At 36.2% G+C, this 10,711-nt stretch overlaps 1 protein-coding gene across 1 annotated transcript in view; it reads left to right on the top strand.

Moving 5' to 3' along the window:
* TRAM2 (translocation associated membrane protein 2) overlaps window positions 1-9,875 on the top strand; it is a 41,012-nt gene extending 31,137 nt beyond the window's left edge. Inside the window, exons 8-11 of the mRNA XM_081943567.1 lie at window positions 1,429-1,533; window positions 2,018-2,161; window positions 3,320-3,489; window positions 4,664-9,875. Of these exons, the coding sequence (XP_081799693.1) occupies window positions 1,429-1,533; window positions 2,018-2,161; window positions 3,320-3,489; window positions 4,664-4,737 (493 nt within the window). The 3' untranslated portion in view covers window positions 4,738-9,875. The remainder of the gene's footprint in view (window positions 1-1,428; window positions 1,534-2,017; window positions 2,162-3,319; window positions 3,490-4,663) is intronic.
* The last annotated feature ends 836 nt before the right edge of the window (window positions 9,876-10,711 follow it).

The raw sequence follows: 10,711 nt of genomic DNA on the forward strand, positions 1-10,711 counted from the left end.
AATGTAAAAAATATGCAGAGACTCTAGAAAGAGTGCAGAAAAGAGCAGTAAAGATGATTAGGGGACTGGAGACTAAAACATATGAAGAATGGCTGCAGGAACTGAGTATGCCTAGTTTAATGAAAATAAGGACTAGGAGTGACATGATAGCAGTGTTCCAATATCTCAGGGATTGCCACAAAGAAGAGGGAGTCAAACTATTCTCCAAAGCACCTGAGGGCAGGACAAAAAGTAATGGGTGGAATTAAGGAGAGAAGCAACCTAGAACTAAGGAGAAATTTCCTGATAGAACAATTAATCAGTGGAACAACTTGCCTCCAGAAGTTGTGAATGCTCCGACACTGGAAGTTTTTAAGATGTTGGATAACCATTTGTTTGAAGTGGTGTAGGGTTTCCTGCCTAGGCAGGGGGTTGGACTAAAAGACCTCCAAGGTCCCTTCCAACTCTGTTATTCTGTTTTCTGTTACTTTTCTTAATACATCAGGTTAACTGGGAGACTATGAGTTCCAATCCCAATTTAGGCACAAAAGCTGTCTCGGAGTGACTTTGGACCAATCTCAATTTTTTACATTTTTTTGAAATATAAGCATTTTTGGAAACAAATGCCATAGGCTTTGGTCCATATTGCACATATCATATTATTTTCGTTTAGGAGTTGCAGGTGTTCAATAAAACACATCAGGTATTGTAAATGTGTTAACAGCTGCTAGAATTGTATTTTCTAAAAACTGGAAAAAAGAGAAAATACCAACACAGGAGGAAGTTATTCAGAAAATAATGGAATGTGCGGAAATGAGCAAATTGACATTTGAAATTAGAGAACAAGAAGATAAACAATTCTATAAGATATGGGATTTATTTTATCAATGGTTAGACAAAAATATGGAAAGGAAATATGATAGAGAATTTTACAATACAAGGATAATGGAATGACACAGAATATAATATAAAGATGTATTACTATTGGATAAATTTAGGAAAAGGTAATGAATTGTTATAACATAAATTAATTCAAAATGTAGAATATCTCGAATAAAATGAAGGAAGAATAGTTATAGTCAAATAAATGATCAATAATGATAATAATGTATACATATATACTAGATTGATAGTATGAGACTTTATATAAATTGTGAGGACTATGGAGAGGATGCACAAAAGTTTTGTAACCAACCGACACGCTGGATGTAACTGGAAGATGTTTTTATGTTTTATGTTTTGTTTGTGTATGTTTGTTTTTTAAAATAAAAATTTCTTTAAAAAATAATAATAATAAAACAACAGGATTCATTGATGACTTTGTAAGGGAAGGATGAGATATGATTTATTAACACTTCTGTCCATCATCCATACCTGCTTATGCTCACTCATAGAGTTTTTGTGGAGAAAGTTCAACAAGCATGAAATATTTTTCCTCTTTGTGTCTAGCCTCACACGCCTGGGACTAATCTTGTTGCTGCTGCAGTATGTTGCTGAATTCCTCTTCCACATGGCTCGCCTTTTTTATTTCACAGATGAAAACAACGAAAAACTGTAAGTGCTCTTGGATGGACTTTGGATAATGTGGCCAAACCTTCTAAAATTCACCAGTAAACTTTTTGTAATCCTGGAGCTGGATCTAATGTGCTGTATCATGTTTTACTGCTAAAATAAAGTGACTGCTAACATAACTTGAATGTGATGGCTTGTTAGCTTGGGAATAAAATTCCTTTTTCTACTAAGTAGGAAAAAACGTAGATTTCATTCTATGAGAATAAAGAATTACGTGGAACAAATTATTTTGTCTCAAACATTCAATATTTCATGCAAATCTGTTTATTAAGAATGAGATGATTGATCTCAGCTTTCGATGTTACTGGAAGATCTGCATTCTTAGTGATTGACATGTCAGATCTCCTGATGCAGAAGTTAGATTACTTTGACAATCTTCCAGAGAACAGCACATAGTGACAGTTGCTATAAAGTGAAATATGACACATTTTAATGCAAGAATCTTTTTTTTAAATTATTTCATAAGGTTTAATGCATGGGCAGTAGTTTTCGTCATCTCACGACTTTTCACCCTCACCCTTTCTGTGCTGGTCATTGGCTTTGGGCTGGCTCGAGTGGAGAACCAGGCATTTAACCCTGAAAAAGGAAACTTCAACACTTTGCTTTTCAGGTAAGTTTTTTCTGAGTTCTGGATGCTGAAGAAAAATGCCTTGGGGCCTTGATGATTAGAAAAAAATAGGGATTGTCATTTCATCTCTCTGTTCATTTAGAATAAATGTAATTATTCACATTGCTTACTCACGATAAATAGATTGGGGGAAAGTATTATTGCTTCTTCTTCTGTACATATTTCTTTAGTAAATACTCTTGCCTTGATGGCTTTAATGTTGTTAACTAGTACAGTGACACCATTGTTGGTAGGGATGGGCCTTTGTTGTGGAATCCCCTCTTCACTACTGTTTTAAAACTGATGGACAAAGCAATCCTGGGTAGGGGGAAATTCCTTTGTAGCATTAATTTTGATACAATGCTTAACCAGGATTAATATTAATAGGAAGGCATGTAAGGAACTCATACTAGAAAGTGGTGGGCATGAAGTCTCCCATAGCCCAGCCTAGTCTTCTGTGATTGACTAATCATAAACATTAATTGGTCACTATTTTGTTACATTCCTGGATTTTTATTGCATACAAAAAATAGGTGCGAAGAATATGCTTAAAGCTATGATATATAACAATGATATTATTATAGAACTCATGACAACAATTTTAAAGTAATAAGCTTAATAATTTCTTGTGCGATGAAGCATCTGAATAAAGACAACTACCATATTTTAAAGATTTTGTGCATAGTTGCAGAGCAAAACAAAAATCCTGCCTACCAATATACAAGTAGACTGCAGAGAGGACCCGGCTTCTTGGGATTTGCCAACCTCAATTTCTCTCACCTTAAATCATTCCCAAAAGAAAACAATTTCCAAGACAGTTAAATTGCTATAACTTGTGGGATTGGTCTTGATTTTTGCAGTAAAGCTTTACCATCCCTCCTGCTGACCATGCTTACCGGTATTTCCCTGGTTGTAATGCTAAACAGGGTCTCTTGCTCCTGCCATTAACAGCAGAGGAAAAGCCATCTCTTCCCTGTTTCTCAATTAACAGAGGGTTGATCAAGTGATCATTGAGGAAGAGTGACCAGGGCTCCCCAGGTGCCCCGTGGTTTACCCCTGAAGGAGCTGTGACTGCATGAAGGTGATGATTCTCACCCTAGAACAGATCAGATCCAAATGTGCTTATACCAAATACTGTGTGTTTGCCTTGTCTCCTCCTAGGATGGGCGTGTTGCTTCTGGTGTGTTTCTCACAGGCCTGGATGATGTGGCGCTTCATTCATTTCCAGTTGCGACGCTGGCGTGAATACTGGAATGAGCAGAACACTAGAAAAAGGGTTCCAGCCACTGTCCACTTTAAACAGCAAGTAAAGACAATGAAAAGGGAATCTGGTGAGCATCCGGCCCAATTGACCATGTACTAAAACCGCAGAATGCCTCTTATTAATCAGTTCACTTGCTAAATGTTGATGGGCTAAAATAACTACCGTATTTATCAGACTATGCGACACACCATTTTCCATCAAAAAAGAGGGTGAAAATTTGGGTGCGTCTTATACATTGAATGCAGCATTTTTGGCCTACCGAAACCCCGCCCCCTTTGCAAAAATGGACATGCAGAGAGTTTGGGAGGCTTGCAAAGTGCTCCTAAGGGTTGGGGAGGGCAAAAAAGAGCAAAAAAAATGGGCCGTTTTTGCCCCCAGAGCACTCTACAGGCCTCCCAAAGCTCTGCATGCCCCCCCCCTTTTTTTTGCAAAAATCGAGGTGTACAGAGTGCTTGGGAGACCTGCAGAGTGCAAAAACTTCTTTTTTTTTCAATTTACCTCTTTAAAATCATTATACTCCAGTGCATCTTTTAATCTGAAAAATACAGTAATTGGGAAGTAGATTTTTAATTAAATACTTTAATAATAAAAGTATTTAATAAGAATGAAAAATTACAAGAACCAAGTTTCCTTTATAGGAAAAAATATCAAAGATTTGGAAGCAGGGGAAAGGAAATGGCTTCTTTAAGCAATGGACCTTCTGTGACCTGCACCTAGTCACCCAGCACCAAAATGTGTGCATTTCATTCAAAGAATTATTTCCATGAATATGTAATGTAGTTTAATTTACTTTTATTATACATATTAAAGGCAATGATGAATACTATAATGCATATCAATATGCAAATATTTTATTGAATTAAAGCATGTAAATAAATGACTTATGCTGGCTTAAGCTTTTTGGCAGTGGCATCAATACTCCTGCTATGCTAGAAATATTTCCTATGATGCTGCTTCTATCTACTTTATTATGTTGTGGGTTATGTAAGGGAGCCTTTTTCACTGATTTCACTCAGTAGCTGAAGATTGTAGGGAATTCAGTCCTGCACATTTGGGGAGCACAAAGTTGGGAAAATCTGCAGTGGACAATGAGGTGACATGACATTTCTGAAGTCTGTGTCTCCATGACCTAACTGGAAGCCTCTTATCAGCTACCACTGTCTGTCTTTCAATAAACATGATAGAGAAACCAATCTATTAAATTTCTCATTATTAATCCCTTCCCCCACTCTCCATTACAGGCTACCATGAAAATGGAGTAGTAAAAGCAGAAAACGGTACCTCACCACGGAACAAGAAACTCAAGTCTCCGTAGAGCCAAAGCACAGCTGACATGGGATGTTTGAGGAGACAGAGGTGCAAGAATGAGGACTCTGGAAATAAGAAGCACCCTCCTCCCTTCTGTCCTCACAATGATCAACCTCAAGTGATGTGCCCAGAGTGAACAAGCTCTCTCTCTCTCCTCCCCCATCCTCATGTCTTTCTGTCTCTGTCTCTTTTTGCAATAACCAAAAGGCCTTCATCCTTGACAGAGAGGCTTAAGAACACCAAAAGCTTTTCCTTGTCCTGTTGTGTATTGTGAAATTCAAAAAAAAAGTTTTGCTTGTTTTCATGCCCCTGGAAATTGTGTTGTTGTTTTTTAGAACTCTGTTCCCAGCATACCTTTTTTCACTTCCTCACATCTCTTTTTTGGCTTGAAGAGATTACAGCTTCAGCTCATGATGGAATTTGGTTCTGAGAGTAGATTTGTGGGATTGTAAATTCTTGTTTCTCTAGAAAATGCACTCTTACAAGGATAGGTTTTGAAAGAAATGCAGTTTCAGTCCTGTTTAAAGAGCATTTTCTAATCTGAATTCTGTAATTATGTTACACATTCAGTAAGCTTCGTAAAATGGTTAGAATATGTCAGGTTTTCAAAACATGATGGAAAGATACAGGTGGTTACTTTTATCTGTTTGTCATTTATCATGATGTTTTCAAAGTTAAAGTTTCATTTGTAGCTACAGCTACCTTCTGAAGAGTGGAACCGATATAGTCCTCTTTCTCATCTTTCTCTTCTGGTCCTAAAACAGAATTAATGTTTTCTTAGAAACAATTGAATTTTCCTAAAAAAGGAGAATGTACTTGTCCTGTCAGTTTAGTAGGTGTGAAGTATGATTTTTATCTTCATTTGCCTAGGAAGTCTCAGCCTGTAGCGTCTTGAGGGAAGGGAGAAGCTTCTCCATTCATTTAAAAAGCTCAGGGCATTTTTACTAGTGACGAAGAGAAGACGGTGATATGTTCAAAAGAGGATAATATCTTTCATGTTGAAGATTTTATCTGTTGACCTTCTTAAGGAAGTGCTAGTGTAGCCTTGTTGTTTGAGTCATTCATGTTTAACACCATCCAATCATAGAATAGTAATATTTTGTCTAAGAAGTGTACTGCTATGCATATTTTCTCAGAAGTAAATTCCAGCAAATTCAGAGAGGTTTATTCCATTTCATTGTGGTATAGAATTGCAACCTGTAATTTGTTTTCCCAAGCACCTCTTTTTCTAAGTTGCATCTAATAGGTTCTGAATTCATGCCTGTCCTGGTGTTCTTATTTCTAAAACTATAGAGATTGTTTTTATTCAGATTGAAGGCAATTTAGTTCCTAGTTGCTTAGCAAGTTCAATGAGGTTCAGTTATGAAAGATAGGGGAGGAGAGAGAAGGAATAATGTCTCAAAAGGAGAGAGCACAATTTGTAAAGCTGGTGGATGATATTAAAAAGTGAAATCTACCTCTGAAGCCACCCTTTCATACATTTCTTTTAGTTACATTTATTTGGCACCTACAAAAAAATTGGGGTTGTTCACACAAAACTTTTAGAGTTACTTTGTTGATCTTTAATGGTTTTTGTTTTAATGAAAAGTGTATTCTGTTCTCCTCTGTGTATGTTTAAGCATACTTTATTCAGCAGAGTTTCTTCATGTCTTGTTTTAAGCCCTAGTGTAACTGGATCATCTTACGATATTGTTCTGCTTTTCAAATAATACAAAGAAGAAACTTTTGATTTCCATGCTCTTTTGCCATAATTTGGAATAGAAATATCTATTTCATTAATAGAATTAATTATAATTAATATTATAAATATTAATTAATAGAATAGAATTAATGAAATCAATAGAATACATACTTAGTGGTTGGGCATCCCAGGATTTGACCCAACTACTCCTTTTTGTGAATGCTTTTATTGTGTCTAAAGTAGGTCTGCATAAGTTAAGACCTGCCAAACCAAATACATTAGCCATGAGTTTCATCCTGCCAGAGCATCTCTGGTTTGCATTTAGATCAACTGTTAAGAGGGATTGCTGCAGTCTTAGCAGACAGCTGTGCATGATTAATGAATAGTGATAAGTTTCATGAGTCAGGGATATGGCTTCGCTGTAAAATTTTGGGGGAGTTTTAAGAGGTGAAGAAGACTCTATAAACTGCTTACAATCTATATCTCTGAAGAATCATATGTCTCTTTTTATCCTTCTCTTGCAACAGACTTTAATGCTGCTTGGCACTACTTGAGACTGTACAGAGAGCTATTTTTTTCTTCCCACCAAAATCTTGAAATGTTCAGATCAGAGCCCTTCTGAGCTGAAATCAACTATACCATATTGTGCCTGTCACTCCTTAGCTCTTATTGAGTTCTAAATATACCTCATCTGTACCTTTTTTATACAGGGGTGAAGGAGTAAACTGGGTTAGTGATGGTGCTAAGTAGGTCAGATATGGTGGGCCAACCTACAGGCATATATGAATGTGATAGCTCTATTGCTTGAGCATAACAGAAAACCCACCACTATTGCAGATATGGCTTCTACCACCACTCTTGGGCCTGTGTGGCATATTGATGGTCATCTTGCAATAGTGGGTGTAATAAAATTGCCCTGATTTTTAAGTGTTTTGAGTCTCTGGAAACATAATGAATTCACTGCACTCTTTTCAGTTTTCCCCCAAAGCTACCAAAATGAAAAAAAATTAAAAAAAAATATTTAGCCAAATATTTTGCTTGCATCTTTTTGGGAGTGCTTTGGGAGCTACCAAATATATGTGCAATTTGTAGGCTTTCTTTTACACCAATTCTTTAGTGTTTCAGTGTTCTAAATTGGAATTCCTTGTGTTTTTTGTTAATTGTGATCTTAGTTAAATGGAGCTTTCTGACTTTGCACCAAGCTCAGTCAAAAGACATAGGTTTCCCAAAGAACTAGTTCTAGAAAGCTGCAGAAAAGCCTCCAAACAGGCCTTACCCTGACCCAGTTAGTCCAACTCCTTTCATCCAGCACCAGGTTTTCAATTGTAGTGATAGTCAAAGCCTTTATTGTCATTGTACATCATGTATACAATGAAATTGGTTCAATTTTGTGCAAGTACATTGTGCAAGTGCCTTACATTATCACATAGCCTTTCCAATCTTTTTATCTTTCATATTGGTTTTTCTTTGTATATGTATTGTTGTAGTTCACTTATACTGTATGCACTAGTTTAGCTATTCAAAAAGGGGGCAGCTTTTGCTGGATGCTTTGCTACAATTTCTATGTCTTTTTGACCATAAGTAGTTGCTTGACAAGTGTAATTGTTGGAACTATTGTAGATGCAAGAATCTCTTTTGTAATACGAAACAATCCATAATATCACAAATATTTCCATAGCAGACTAGATGCTCTTGGTTTTAATTTTGGATGTGTCCTTGTATTTCTAAAACTTTTTGAACAACTGCTTTTGAGCATCTTTCATAACGTCTGTTGCTAGAATTAGATGTTCTGCTTAGTTTTGTCATTATTTAACAATGGTGCGTTTAAAAAACACGATGCGATCATTGAAACTACAATTCTAAGCAGAAGTTACACATACGTAAGACATCACCAATTTGTGCCACTTTTTATGAAGAATTGCCTTCTACTTTTTGGTGCTTTCATTCTCAAAATAAAAGATGTTGGAGTTACAGTACAAGTGAAAATAATTTAGGGGAAGTTACCTTTCATCTCCAACACTAATGGTCTGCTTCAAATTGCTGTCTTAGTAAATATTGTGTGTGGATATAAAGAGAGACAACCCACCAGCACAAATGGGATTTTAACCTAAGGGTGCCTTTGTATGAGTAAGCATGGTCTCACTCTAAGTTAAATAATAAGAGCCTTACTTGGTTCCTCTATACTCTGCTTTCCCACAAAAGGTTGTATTGATTTATGATCTGTTGTGAGTGAACTCATCTTGAGGGAAAGAAATTGGAAAAGTAGTTCTCCATAATGTAATTATATTTGTTTGGGTTGCGGACAACATGATTAGCTCTGGGACTTATTCTTCTTTTAACACAGGATTAAGTGCAGAGAACCTCATAGTGCCTTTCCTTTCTTTCTTGTTCTAGGTCAAGGGTAAGCAAATGTTTTGGGTCAAGGGTATGTTTGGAATTTTGAGAACATATGCTGAGCATGCTTGCAGAATGAGCATCAAAGTTAGATATGGTCAGTCACAAAATACCCATTTAACAAATGGTGAACTAGCCCCAACGTATTATTTGTTACCCCAGTGGGATCTCAGAGTTAATAGATAATGCTAGAAGCTGGTGCTTCACTTTAAAGTATGCCACCTTTCCAATTTTATTAATTTTTTTAAAATTGAAACTGTTTTTTAAAAAAGCATAACGGGGTTCAAGAAGTTCCAAGGGCATGAATTTGCCTATCCCTGGCCTAGATGGATCTATAGATATGTAGCATAATATCGAGATCTAACTAAGCGTTCCAAAGCTCAGTAAGTAGTAAATCTTTGTGATTTTGGAAATGGTACATGGTTTGCTTTTCTTTGAAGTATCCAAGTGATAAAGCAGCTAGCAAAATAACTAAATGTCCTACTCATACAATTTTTATTTTTTTTAGACTTTGTTTTTTAAACAAATTGTAGATGTTATGTAAAATGCATTGTGAAGGTTGCAGATAATTTGCTGTCAGTCTGGTTGATTTTTCTTCTGTTTCTGATACTATTAAGTGGAAAACCGTTTACCTCTCTACATTCTTTTGTGTCTTCCAGAAAGGAAAACAAATCTTTATTATCCTGAAACCACAGCTACATCAGGGTTGTTTCTAAGGGTTTTGTTTTCTTCAGAAATTAAGTATTATAATTGTTCTACAAATGACAGTATAGAGCAGAAAATGTTATATTAGAAGTGTACGTGGCTGGGCTTTTTCCCATTAGTAATTCTAATTATGGACCAAATCTAAGCCTAATTTTGCATATTTAAATTTAATCTTTTTGTCTCCTGGTTTTCAGGGAGGGAAGGGACAATTTTTGGGGATTTTTTTTTTCTCTCAACTTTTTATTCCCACCATTCGAAAATCCAATTTGTTTATGACTTTTTTGTTATTGTTAAAGAGCTTTTATGAAAGCAATGTGTGATACAACTATTTTTCTGAAATAAAAAAGGCATAGAATGATGAAAAGTACCATTGTTCATTCACTACTAATTTATTCTTTGCCATGAACTATGAAAGCATGGTTCCTAAATAGCTTGGTGTTCATTGCTACAGGTTTCCTGCTTGCCTGGCTGAGTAATATCACAATATTTGAACATGTTTGAAACTCCTATGAAATATGCTGAGATTGTAAGAAGTCCCAAAGAAGAAATTTCTGGACAGAGCAAGTGTAAAGCTTGCTTGGCTCTTATATGTAAACCTAACTAAGTTTTATCCTTTCTTAAATGAAGGCTTATAATTTTACTTGCTTCAGGCAACAGGAAGGAAATCATATTAACAACAGTCTGCCATTAAATGTCTTCCCCTCCCAGTTTAGGAAATGGAAAGTTCTGAATCCTAAGGCTCTTGTAATACATGTTTTCAACTTCACTGGGGCATAAGATGAATGGTTAAGGGATTTAGCTTTCTTGTGCATTTGTTATAATAATAAAATAAATGTACATGCCACCCCACTCTCAGCAACTCCGGATGGTTTACAAATTGTTAGAAACATTTTAAAACAAGTAACAACCCAATTCTGGATGAAACCAAAGAAAGAAAAGGTGTGTCAATTGCACTCACTGAAGGCCTCAGTGAAAAGCCACACATTTGGAGTCAGTAGTATGGGAGTCATACAAATCTTGGGGGAATCGAGTTCCAGAGCACAGGCACTGCTATAGAGAACGCACACTTCCAGGGACCTGAAAGATGGAACCCAGAGCATGCCAACCCTGATAGACTGAACCAGCTGGGATATATTGTGGGAGACAGTCATATTGTTCATAAAGGACTAAAGGATAGTTACATTGACACAGAATCCCACAA

This window comes from Natrix helvetica (assembly GCF_964273705.1).
Source record: "Natrix helvetica genome assembly, chromosome: 2".
Lineage (NCBI taxonomy): Eukaryota > Metazoa > Chordata > Lepidosauria > Squamata > Natricidae > Natrix > Natrix helvetica.